Below are 13,891 nucleotides of genomic sequence, written 5' to 3'. Positions count from 1 at the left end.
TCTACTTACTGCATTTCTAATCCTAGCTGGTACCTAAACTTAATAACTACCTTCCTGACTATTAATAAGCAGCAACTAAGAATTAGTTAAGGGAAAGGTTGTGGTTTATAGTTAAAAAGTGTTACGTATTCTAAAGTGTTCCCACAAAAATTTAGAAGAGCACCAAAAGTCACACAGTGTTGCTTTAAAGTGCTGTTTATTATGGGTAATGAATGGTTCATATTCTGATTCTGAGTTCCCAACAACCAGGCTGACATGCACGCAAGGTCAAAAAACACTTTCAGTGTCTTGTAATGTGCATTTCTTAGCGACTCCCAAACGATTCATTTTTCCAATGCCCTCCTTTGCGTGACACAGTTTCTTGACAGTTGTTCTTGGGTCTTTAGAAACCTCTCTCTGAAGTTTTCTTTCCAAAGTTTTTGAAACTTTTCACTTCCCGCTGCTGTACTCTACTGTGTGGGTCTCTTTAAACTTCTTGATAATTCTTTTCACTGCTATTCTTGACAGTTAAAAAAAGCTTTGATAAACGTGTATACTTCTCCTTTTTCAGCATTGACAATTCTATGTCTCAAGTCTAAACCTTTTTTTTTGCCATTATGACACTATGACTATGGCTTATTTAATTAAGTTAAAACAACTCTATGGGACTTTTTCTGTGTTCAAAATTTGCATGAATGAGTATGTTGTAACTTTCAAACTGCCTTTTTGTCTAATCCCGAATCACTACTTTAGAGAGTGTAATGCTTCTTTTCTTAATATATAAATGCTTAATAAAAACATGTTTTAAAGTTTTGCACAGTTAGGTTTACTTCACATCCATCAGATAGCAAAATATAAATACAAAAATTAGTCACTATATATATATATGTGTGTGTGTGTGTGTGTGTGTGTGTGTGTGTGTGTGTGTATAAATATATATATCAATCAATCGATCATTTTTATTTATATAGCACTTTTAACAACACAGGTTGTATCAAAGCACTGAACAGTATAAAGCAGAAGAATACAATGATAGGGATGTATAATGACGAGATTGAACAATTTGTTATTAAATGCTGTCTCTCTCTGTAATCAATTCGACGATAATCACTAGAAGTTAATTGTCCCCAACAAAGCAAAGCAGAGGCGACAGCGGCAAGGAACCAAAACCCCATCCATACAGAATGGAGAAACCAGGCTCAGTTGGGGCCAGTTCTCCTCTGACCGGCCGCCCAGCACTTAACTTCCAGTTCAATTTTAAACACAGCTGTGTCAGGTAGTGTAAATGACTTTGTGTGTGTGTGTGTGTGTGTTTGTGTGTGCATCAGGATCTGGTGATTGGTCCACAGAGCACATAATCTCTGGGTGCTGATCCACCATCTAGTCTGGATACAAACTGTGAAACTGATTAAGAAAGAAACAAGACTAATATTAGCGTAGATGCCATTCTTTTTACGATGTCACAAGTACATCGTGTTTTAGGAGTATGTATATATATATATATATGAGATTGAAATGCCTGTGGATCTCAATTTGGAAAAATGTGCTGCATGTCTGTTCTGACTAAGAAACAATGCTAAAAGTACAAAATAAAACAACACAACAAAGTAGACTTATGTTAGACGTAAGTTAGTAGACTTATAGCAACGTGGGCAGGATGTGTTCTTTTTTAAAACTATACAACACTAAAGAAAATGGGATAAGATTATATGACAGTCAGAAAATATAACTTATTTTTTTTTTTTACAGGATGATTCTTTTTAAAACTATACAACACTAAAGAAAACAAAAAATTATATGACAGCACAGATTTTTTTTTTTGTTTCTGAATACTGATTACTGAAAACAATACATCATACAATACAAAAATGTATTTGATTAAAATGAGTGAATCTGTTACATGATTATCAAAGCACTTTTCAGGCTAGAAATATTAAGCATAATAGTGTTTGCAAGTTGTGATACGTAATAAAATGATTACTGCCCAGCTAAAATGAGATCTTCATTGTTATGTTTTTAAACATTTTCATATTTAATAAATATGTCTTGATATTGTCTTGTCTTTTCATCATCGATTATGTTATTCAATTTTTTTTACTATATATATATATATATATATATATATATATATATTTATATATATATACACACAGATATATAATGATGATTGAAGCAGTCGGTGAACACACTTTGAACGTCTTGATTCCTCATGACCTCAGGTGTGGTGGCTGCTTTTTAACATTTTGGGAGTAAATAAGATTATTTCTTTTTTATCCCGAGGACACTTTTTTTCTCTTCTAATCAAGCTATTGTCCGCATAGCCATCATATAGTCCTTTAGGCACTTCCGAAGTTCATAATGCAACACAGAGAGAATAAATACAATTAAGATAAGCATTCCTCGTTCATCTGGCTGTTTCTCTCTTCATCCTTTGTGCAACAGAGCCATTAGAGGCCCACAAACCCCAGTTCACTTCAGTGTTATTTATTTATTATGTGCGAATCGTAATAATGTCCCGTTCTGTTTTATGATTCCCCTGCCGCTGAAGTGCTAAGCAGATCTTAATCCATGTCATGTTTCTTTCTGTCGCTCAGTCGAACAGAACATTTTGTGAGGGACAATTTTTGCATTTATGATAAATGACATGGTTTCTCTGAGCCAGTGGATAGAAAGTCAGAATGACCTGGACACCGAGATTTCAGCCAAACTTAACTTGTATTATTATATGGCAGCTACATATTTGATTTATTATCTTAATCGATACAAAATAATGATATAAAATGACAGAATTGTAATTTGCATCTATACTGTGTATATGCCATCTTCATTACAGACATCTTCATTGCTTTAAGAGCAAAAAGTATTTATATTGTGTTTTTGTGTGACGTGCAATTTTTTTTTTTTTTTTTTTTTTTAGAGAGTTGTATTGCATTAATGCTAAATAAAATGTGTGTCAACTATCTTTTTTGCTGAAAGGTCCCATCTCTGTACAGTTTAGATTAATTCATGTTGCACTAGCACATCATTTGTTTTGTAGCCTACAGAACAAAAGCCATATCGTTCGATTCGGTCTTAACTCACGTTTCAATCTTTGATTTCCTGTTTCTCCAGTAGTAGATTCGGCTGAATGCATTACAGGACTGCTTGAACATTCACAAATTTTGCATATCGAAACGGGTTTCAACTCTAATGAGCGTGACATTTAAAGAAGCAGATATCGGAGACGCAAGGTGAATACAAATAAACATTTTAATATCCAAAATCTGCAGCGTCGAAACTTAAAATAACATGAGCATTAAATAGTGGCAGGGCAGATAAGGCAAAGTGCAGAAAAGTAACAGTTCGTGCGCTGAATATGACACTCAACAATATCATAACTAAATCATAAACAATGTCAGACTGTTTATGGAGAATGATGCATTATGGTGCAAATGAACAGTAAATATACATTAATTTACGTTCAAGTTAACATTCTCTCTTACTTTGTATACGAGACTAGGAAAATTATGAACTGATGACAGCGGTGTTGGGCTTGGTGTTTTTTTGTTTTAAACAAATAGCAAAAAAATAAATAAATTATAAAAAAAACTTAAAAAAAAACTATTATTGAAAGGATTGGGGTAAGTGGTTCTTTTGAAAGCAAGTAAGATGCAAGGATGCTTTAAAGTGAGCAAGTGACAGTAATTCCTAACTTATATAATACGTGGGTGTATGTATATACAGTAAGTCAACATCATTGTCATAATTGATATAAATAACAATAACAACAGGAAGAAATGTTTTTTTGAGCACCGACTCAGCTATTAGAATGATTTCTGTAGGAGTGTGTGACTCAAAGACTGGCGTAATTTCACACTGGTAAATGACATCTTGCAATATCCACGATCTATATTTGCATTTCACGTAATGTAAACATAATATTGCCATTTTTACTTTATTTTTGATCAAATAAATGCAGTTTTGACTTCACAAAAATCTTACCGACCCCAGACGTTTGAGCGGCAATGCATGCGAATCCTCTTAATTTGAATTTTTAAATAAATATATATTACACAAGTTTTTTTTTTTTTTTACATTTAAATAGTAGGGGAGAAATACTTAAAAGATACACTTTTATAGTATACCCTTGACTTTTTTTTTTAAAAAGCATCTTGTTTATAAATGTTCCTCAGAGAAAGGAAAGTGAATGAACGAATCACATAAATCACAGTGTACGAGCATTTCCATAGAAAGCATGGAAAAATACCACGGCCGTCCAGCTTGGGTGAAAAGGTCAACGGTCTGTTGAAGGGTCCTCTTAAATACGGGACTCGCCGGTGTGCTGAACGCTCTTGGAGGCCTGTGAAAGAGCGCACGCGGGCGGATTATTCGTCTAGCTCATTTGAATTCACAGTCACAACCGGTTATTAAAGGAAATCACACCGCGCAGTTTGACTAAAACGCTCCAGGCGTAATCTAACTTTTTAAGGATTCAGAAAGCGAACGCGCTAATGGCAAACGCTGATCTTTCCCTTCCGCGCGCGCGGTTATTACGGGATCTCTGACACCCGCGTTATTGTCGTAACGAGGAAAACCCAACTCGTGCCCCCGATGTCAAAACTAGAAGCGAACGCATTTCGAAGGAATAGCTCGCCCGGAAATGATGTGAATGAGTATGTAGATGAGCTTCCACTTGTGAAGTGAGAGTCTGTAGCTGTTGGAGATCACGTGACGCTAACAAGCGACGCAACGCTAACTTTCTTTTAATCTGCTTGCACGACGAACTGAACTCTCGGATGAGCAGAGGATGAGTACGTATAGGATGAATTTTCTGCATTCTGCTTCTGCATTTCCAACATAGCATGATCGGTTGTTTTCCGAGAGCGAGCTTACCTGCGACTTGCTCTGGTTTGAGCTGAACTCTGAGTATTTCCTCTTTTGCGGCGCAAGGATGCACGAGAGGAATTTGGCATACTCTTCTCTCACCTGGCGGGAAACGACAGAGACATTAATCACAGGCAACGCCAAGCGCATATTTACCATCACCGGTTTGTCATCGAAACGGATGTGTCTGCGAGAGGTTTGTGTTTTTAGCCTATTTATGATCTCTAAAATTAACGACGCTAATAAACCGCTGACAAAACTAACATCAATTTACAGCTCCTCTGTTTCCAGGAAATTGGCTCGTTCCGCGCTACAAAGATTTTTGTCCAATCAGATGCTTTCTAGAACGAGAAGCCCCACCCCTTAATATTGAATAGCAAATAATAAATCATATTAACGGCTGTGACATAACTAAGCTCTATTGACTGCGTTTTTTGACTACAATACAGTTTATAAATTACTAATATAATAATACACGTTATTCAGTATATTAATGTAACATTTACACATAATTAAAACTCTCGCTAAATATCTGCTGTCATAAATGAACTGAATATTTATTATTTCCCGTCCTGTTTCAACGTTCATTGTTCATCATTACCTGTCCTTGTTAATATTTCGCGAAAGCTTGTTCTATCATTTTTTTCCCTCGCTAATCTTCGTAACGGAAGGAACGGGACTCACTGGTTTCGAGAGCCAGCAGTGCATGATGAACATCAGCACCCCCTGCAGGCTGCTCAGTATGGTGAAGATGTACGACATTGCCAGAGTGTTTTCATTAAACTGAAAACAGCCGAACACCCACATGATGCCAAGAATACACAGCTGAGCGATTGCAGTCACCGTAAATGCCCTGTAGGCGGAGATAGAGATTTGAAAGCTCAAAAGGGCTACTAAAACCATAAATGCATAAGAGATGCCGTTCAAAAACACGAACAAAGCCCTAATTATTCCAGACTTCGATAAGCAGTGCATATGTATGGTTTAACAACGCGTCTTACTTGATTTTGTGTAGACTGTCTAAGTCTGGGTTGAGGGAGGAAAACTTTTCTGCCAGCTTCCATATTGTTATGAGGAAGAAGAATACATTAACCTGAAACGCACAGGCAAAGGGTAACGTTTAAACAGTTTCTTTCATTCTGAAAATTTCTTCTGAGAGATTTGCTATTGTTGGTAATGCGGCACTTTCCTTTAATAGCATAAACTGTGGTATTTCGGGAACAAATTCGTGGTTTTTGTTTCGAGAACTACTTATTACAGTGTATTTCATCACTAATACATAAGAGAAACGTGGATAAGTAGGTTACCTGCCCTGAAAAATTATATTATCTGAAATTTGGTTTTATTGTTAATTACCTTTTTTTTTTTTTTTTTTTTAAATCATTAAATTATTTCAAATTGCTAAATGAACATACAGTTAGTTAATGTTAAGTTAATGTAAACGGTTACATGTTACACTTTTATAGAGCACGACTTAAATTTTAATAAAACAATTCTCACTGGATAAAATGTAACATTCCTAAGAACTGTGACATACATTTTAAGATACTAAACATTAGCATTTCATTAACCTTCAAACTGTGCAAATTTAAATTGCAAATTGTAAATACACACCTAATGGAAACACATTAGTATGTGCATTTCCATTATAGATTGATTAACATTGATTAATGCAAATGTCAATTTGCAATGGGTTTTATTTTTTTAAATACTGCGAAAAGTTTTGTGCAAATCTTTAAAAAGAAACCCAGCTTATGCGATGCATTTTATATCATTCTATTGGCCATTTACCCATTTTATTAATCAAATGCTTATTTTTTTATGAAATAAAATATTTAATATTATATTTACTTTGGCCGTCCGTCATTGCCTTGACTTTCAGATAAAATTCTCTAATCTATTTGTGACAACGGACCATTTTAAGAGATACTTACAATAATTATGAGACAAACTGGCCCATAAAAGCTCCATATGAAGCCATCTTCTGTGTTGAGCCAACAGCTACAGTTAAAGAAAAACATCTTAATACCATCACAAACAAACCTAATTAGCATCCTCAAAGATATCAGGAATGCTTAATGCTCACTATTTGTCGGTACCATATCCGCCTATGTTCACTGAGGCCGAAATGGCAACGATAACAACAGGAACTCCGTAACCAGCGGCAAACATATAGATAGGTCTCAGCGTCGTGTTGAAGACCAGCACTACCATGCGGAAGAGCTGCACTCCCTCCAGACACATCCAGCAGAAGGAAGCCAGGAAGAAGTAGTGCTGAATGCCTGCAACGACTGAGCAGCCCACCTGAAGGACAGGAAGTGAACGCTCCATGTTATCACACCGAGACAATCCAGCCCAGAACTATGAGCGCGTGTGAAGCCGCGGTTCACCTTATTCTCTGTGCGGGTGATGCCCACGAGGAACACAAAGTAGGCGATGAAGAGGCTGATGCAGAGGTGCAGGTGGATGGTGTTGCGCGTGCTCTGGATGGATCGCACAAAGTAAAACGTGACAATGCAGATGAAGAAGCAGATCAGAGACAGCGGCAGTCCAATCAATGTGACCAGGCGAAGCTCATACACATCCTAGTTGAGAGAGAAAGTCAAGATTCTGCTTAACAGATTTTAAATAGCAATTGTACTTGTAAGTATTTACTCTCGTTTGCAGCATGCATTTTAATCCTCTGTTGCATTGCACGTGCCATTGGAATTATTCTGGGTTTGACCTTTGACCCTTGCGCGCAATCCAGTGCGACTATCCTGCTTCTGAAAGTTTAGGTTATGGGTCGGTGACTTTGCAAGCAGCGTTTGCACATAAAGGAACCTGATGATGCCAATGTTGAACATTCATAAATTATAATAATCTACAATAAGTATTGAATCACTGCAATACTAATTTTAAGCATTTGAAAACATGTATTTATACAAAAAACATGTATTTATACAAAAATGCACGTGTTGCAACTTTCAAGTTTTTTTTGTTAACTGTCATAGAAGTAAATGCACAGGACATTGGAAAAGGCTAAAAGGTTATATAATTCATGCCTGTAAGACATTTGCACACATAGGGCAAGTTTTTGGTGTTAAAATAGTACTCCTAGAATTTAACCTGCTAAAGATGCGCAGGGATAAATTGCAACTGAAAGGAGAATATCCAAATGATTCACGCAAAGAGATTTACCAACATTTGCTCTCATCAAATGATTGGTATTTGCGCCATTAATCAATGCCCAAAAAAAGCATGCCTTAAATTTTTTTGTCACTTGAAATCGGTGCAACCGCAGAGAACAGAGCGTGTGGTAAAAGGGAGGGATATTGTTTCCATACGTATTAATTTATTACGAATGCCAGAACACATTATCCGAACATATCATTTGCCAAGCCATGTTATTTGTTTGGGGAAATAATGAATCATGCAGTGCCAGGTCAAACTTTTTGCTGCTCTTATTCTTTTGTCCCCCAGGTATTTTCAGTGCACTTTGATGTTGCATCCGTTGTTCTTTAATTTGGTTACAAAAGTGAAGAATACAAACCCCAATGTCATAGAGAGCCATAAGCACAGCAAAACTGCTGAGGTGGGAACAGGAGCAGACGGTCTGATGGGCGCTGGATGTCAACGTTTTGCAGCCACGTTCTGACCACGCGCCCCCTTCCAGTTCAGGATCCCAAAACACACAGATATGGTTTTCGTTCTTTTTCTGAAGGGAAATGCACGCGCAGAATATCAGTGTCAATTAATAATGCATCACATGGGTGTAACGCGTTTTGCGCAAATTGTTCCATACCTCCAAATGAGAAAACGTGAGCTTTACTGGTTTCTCTAGTTCGCCCGTGTCTTCGTTGCTAACAGTGGCAGTTACCACTTTTGAATTGATTTTGAAAGTTTGCTTTTGCTGTTTCTTTAAGTGGTCAAACCAGCGGTTGAGTGATTCATGCAGACTTTTGTAGCTGAGGAGAGCTGCAGTCGTGAAGCCTGTTTGATGCAGAAAGACACGTCCAAAAATCAAGTGAAGAGCTTCCTTTTTTTGTTTCTGTAAATGAGATATGGAATACATACCAAGGTGATTATTTCCTGTTGCTGTGTCCCAGTGGGATGTAAACTCTACGTCATTGGTGGACACCATGAAATCACCCTTTGGTGGAGAATCGCCCCTCTCCAGCAACATCTTCACTTCTGGAAAAGACAAACCATATTACAAATGTAAGAATAAAATTCAGTGAAGCGGATGTGGGATAAGCACATGCAATATTTCGGTTTTACCAGTTGTAGCGCTTGATTTCTCAGTCTGATTTTGTGACAGCTGAGGTCCTATCAGTTTTAGCATGCTTTCCAGGATGCTAAACAACGCTGAGGCTTTAGCATTATCACCACTGAAGCCACCGAGAAGCAGATCATCTAGAGCATTTATGAACTCCTGTATGCATCGAGAGAGATGTGTGGGTTAAGATTATGTTTAAGTATAAGCACTCATTTCAGCTAGTTGATGACAACACACCAAGAAGCAGTGTACCGGCATGAAATCTTATCGAAATTCATTTTAAAACGGCGATTTAGACGAAGTGCGCTTTTTTGCTTGCGCGCGTTAAGAAAGTGTACTCGCTTTGAGTGGCACTTTGTTCAACAAATATTATATCATCTGCAAAAATGATTCTATAAAAGTTGTAAAAGTGTTTGAATAACAATCTTTCAATTTAAGTGGTTTTTTTAACGGGGATATTTTTTGGAATAAAACTGATTTACAAATTAGACTGATTGATCACCTGCAGAAATTGTTCTCCGTTCACTTGTGTCTCGTTGACAGACCTGCTCTGACTCAGTGCCAGACATCTGTTTGTCATCAGCGAAGCAAGTTTTGTGAGCTCTGGAGATGCCTACACAAAAGAGATCAGCATTCTGGTCATTATTAATGATTGCAATATTCTTTTTCAGTAATAGTAAATGTTACGCAGTACCTGGGATGTGTTGCTGTCGCACTTAAGCTCTAAAAACAAAACAAAAAGACACTATATAACTATCAATATCGCATGAGAGAAGATATGGCTGGGATTAGGTGATCCAGATGATATTCTTATTGTGTTTGCAAGACAGATCAGCTGAAAAATAATCAATAATATTACACTTGAAAAGCGGTAGCCGGAAATGTTTGGTGCAAATGCACGCAGCTGTTTTGTGTTACGAATTTTGGGAAAGCATAACATTAAAGAGATGTTTAGGAATCAAAATGAACTTTTGATGAAGAACTCTAACCTGTGCATTTCATTTGTTTGTGACCATAGTTGGTGAATCCTGAGTTGCACGCACATTCGTGACCATCTTTGCCGTTTTTGCAGACTCCTCCTCCACATATAGATTCATCAATGTCACATACACCTTCAACAAGATCAGAACAGCATTTTGGAGAAGGTCTTATCAAAAATAAAGCGAAAGTTGTGAACTTGACTGGTTTTAAAGGACTCACTCTCGCAGACTTCACTCGTATCAGTGAAGTTAGTTTGTCCTGATTTAAGTCTGAATCCAGCATCACAGGAACAGTAGTAATTGCCGAGAGTGTTATGACATGTGGCATGTTTTCCACAGAAAGTGGAATCCTTACATTCATCTCTGTCTGTAATTTAGGGACAGACAATAAACAAACTCAACTAAAAATAATTCTCACATTAGACAAATTAAGTACATAGCCAAAAAATACATAGGCTAAATTACCAATACACCAAACTTCTTCTGTTGGATTAAATATCTCTTTTTTATTGCTGGAAATGTAGCCAGGTGCACACGTGCAATTATAACCTCCTTCATAATTGACACATTCTGTATTTGGACCACAATCAGTGCTGCCATCCACGCATTCATCGATGTCTGAAATGAGACGAAGACATAGTCAGATGTTTTCAGTGCAGTACAGAAATAATATGAGATTCATCATTTCTCATTTATAGCTCTCTTTACCTTGGCGTGTATTCAAGTGAACTTGTTTGAAATTGTCATCTGAGTGACCGAAATATTTTTAAACAAAGCCACAGTGCTTCTGAGAAACTAACAGGTGTGACATGTTCCTGATTGAATTCATGATTTTGAAAAAAAAATTGATTAAATGATTCAGTGATTCACTAATTATTGATACTTGTCGCCATCTACTGGTGAATTCATGTAAACTGCATCACTGAAAAATACCCACCACTAATAAATCACATTTTGTGCTTTGAATTAGCGCGGAAGAGACATGAAAAGCATGAAATTCATGACATATGTAGCTACTTAAAACTAATCATAAAAAAAAAAAAGTTAATAAAATGTAGGTCTTAGGTGTTTAATCCCAACCTTGTCCAGTGTAAAATCTGCGTCATTAAGCAAAACCAGAAGCACCAGGTGGCCAATAAATGTATTATGTTTAATAGTTTCTTACCAATACACCGATCTCTTTCTGCTGCATTAAACGTTCTATTGCTGGAAATGTAGCCAGTTAAACACGTGCAATTATAACCTCCTTCATAATTGGCACATTTTGTATTTGGACCACAAGCAGCGCTGGTATTCACACATTCATTGATGTCTGAAATGAGACGAAGAGATAGTCAGATGATTTCTCTGCTGCAAATATATCATATGAGATTCATCATATCAAGCTCTCTTTACCTTGGCAATTAATCGAATCATCTTGTGTGAAATTATGAGTCGGTGTGAATCCTTTATCACATTGACAGAAGTAGCTGCCAATAGTGTTGAAGCATGTTGCATGTTTTCCACAAATGTCTGGAATAGACTCACACTCATCGTCATCTGCAGCAACGAAAGAAAAGGTTTGAAGGACCACTGCGCTTTTCTGCAGCGTAACTTCCATCTATACAACATCAATACAATGTATGAATGTATGATGTACATTTGATTTTTTTTATTCGTACCTATACACTTTCCACTCTTTCTTTTCTCTCCAGGTTTGCAGTCTCGCATCAGGATGTTCTCTGTCAAAGCTAACAGAAGAACTATAAACAGAAAATAAACAGTCCGTTACTACAGGTTTAGTCTGTTTGGTGTGGTTCGATGCACATAAGTCTGATACCACATTCATAATATGGGACTTTTTTAATGTCAACTTGCAAATAGTTTTAGGACTTATCAAAGGTCAAAACAATGGCATTCAGAAATTAACTTTCAGTTCGACTAAAGTAGTTACGTAATGAAATAACATTGTTGAACACTGAATCACGCATGGCAAACTGAGCCACATTTTTACCCATCCTAATCTCATAAACAAGACAAGCTAAAACGAACCAAAATGATTTACTGCTTATAACGGCTTACTTGGCATTCATTTTTTTGGGACTGACAGTTTTAGAAAACAAAGTTGTGTCAAATAAAAGAATATTTCTGCTTGTGTTTCCACTCGTTGTTGATGACAGTTGCAGTGAGATGATGGCGAGTCAGGAAGCGCACGCTGGAGAGCTATGGGTGCGGCACAGTGCAGGGCTACACATACTGTCACATGCTCTGACCACAGGCTCAGTTAGCCAGAACACTGTTAAAAGGTGCTGTAACAATTTCTACAACCGCACTGATGACTAAGCCATAACCTAAGATGTGGTCTTGCCGATTATTTTGCAACCAAGCACCAAGTAAACAGTATTTTTATGACTTTGTTGTTAGATTTTTCGGTTTTACAGTAGGTTTATGTAACAGTTATTTTTTAGCTCTTCATAGTTTTCCCTGGGTTTGATGCCATTGTCCCATCGGCCTGGGCCTCTCTGCTGCGGACCAATGAAAACACCTTGGATTTCCTGTCCTGATTTGCTTTCCTCCAATATTTGCCATTGTCAAAATCAAAGCCGCATAACATCACGCTTTAAAGGGATAGCTCACCCCAAAATGAAACCTCTGTCATACAAACCTGTATGACTTACTTTCTGGTGTGGAACATACAAAAGGAAATTCTGAAATGTGTTTTTGCCAAGGGTTATGAAATTGTTTTTTTTTTATCGGCAATTTTCCAAATAACTTCTTTTGCGCTCCCCAGAAGAAATAAAGCCATAAAGGTATGCAGCGACAATGAGAAAATGTTGACAGAATCTTCGTTATTCAGTGAACCTCCTCTTTAACTCTTTGAACTCTTTGTCATTTTCTCACAATATCATAAGAACTCAATATTTTGATCATACAGTTATACTGTCGCCGTGTCTTTAGATGATGAATTAATGAATTTGCATCTTTTCCCAAAATCACATCTTTCATTTCATTTTATTTCACATTTCACACTTCAACCGAATGTTTTGAGACTCAGAAAGCAGTAAAAGTAGATTTTGTGTTACTTTCCTATTTATCAGTCACATTCAGTTGGTGCTTTCCAGATTGCTGGAGCTCACAGTCCCTGCTTCAGATAAAAATGACCCCATTGTGACATCAGATTTTCCGATCTGTGGCAGTTTCCTTTCATGCCCGTTTACTGTTTCTCTATTTTTGAAACCGCAGCGATTATGCGGTTGTTGGCAGGGCAACGTTTCATTTAGCAAAACCAAACAGTGGCTCCATACAAACATCTGTCTCTACATTCATCAGTGGAAACTTCGACCCTGAAGAAATGTGAAGCATGACTCACCTAGAATCAGCAGATACTTGTGCCTCATGGTCAAAGAGTCAAAGAAACTTGCAAAAGGACACGTAAATGATGAAAGTAGCTTATGATTTGATCCTGAGAAATTCCATACAAGTTTTTGAGGCTCTTCAGAAGTTCTTCTTCAGGCTCCTATCCAACTATCGTTGTTTCTTTGGAAAAACTATCTAAATTTGTCCCTTATCATCCATCAAAAAAAACAAATAACGAAACATAAAAATGATTTATTTTGATTCCCTCTTCTTCTCAGTCTTGCTCTCAGACTAGGTCTTGTGTGTCTCTTGCTGACTGTAACGCTGAACAAGCCTGAAGTGTCTGAAAGAGTTTTGTCAGTCCAGCCCCCTACTTTGACACAGAGAGGGAGGGAGTGGGAGAAAAAAGTTGCGAGAATACCAAAATTGGCTCCATGATATCAGTGTATTGTTGATTAACTCTTTCTGTTCACAG

The 13,891-nt window shown here is 37.1% G+C and overlaps 1 protein-coding gene across 1 annotated transcript; it reads right to left on the bottom strand.

The window, feature by feature from the left end:
- Window positions 1–3,209: 3,209 nt before the first annotated feature.
- On the bottom strand, window positions 3,210–13,747 carry LOC122334406 (adhesion G protein-coupled receptor E5). Its single transcript, XM_043232298.1, has 20 exons — window positions 13,430–13,747; window positions 11,742–11,822; window positions 11,476–11,619; window positions 11,246–11,392; window positions 10,546–10,698; window positions 10,301–10,447; window positions 10,090–10,212; window positions 9,795–9,823; window positions 9,603–9,713; window positions 9,103–9,256; window positions 8,899–9,015; window positions 8,627–8,814; window positions 8,375–8,539; window positions 7,233–7,427; window positions 6,929–7,146; window positions 6,777–6,843; window positions 5,844–5,935; window positions 5,527–5,695; window positions 4,852–4,944; window positions 3,210–4,318 (listed from the first exon to the last, which is right to left on the bottom strand). Exons 1-20 carry the CDS (start codon window positions 13,455–13,457, stop codon window positions 4,277–4,279), a joined length of 2,463 nt encoding a protein of 820 aa, XP_043088233.1. The 5' UTR covers window positions 13,458–13,747; the 3' UTR covers window positions 3,210–4,276.
- Window positions 13,748–13,891: the final 144 nt, after the last annotated feature.

This window comes from Puntigrus tetrazona, chromosome 3 (genome assembly GCF_018831695.1).
Source record: "Puntigrus tetrazona isolate hp1 chromosome 3, ASM1883169v1, whole genome shotgun sequence".
In the NCBI taxonomy this organism is placed as follows: Eukaryota; Metazoa; Chordata; class Actinopteri; order Cypriniformes; family Cyprinidae; genus Puntigrus; species Puntigrus tetrazona.
Note: the sequence above shows the minus strand (reverse complement) of the source record. Positions and strands in the feature narration are given on the sequence as shown.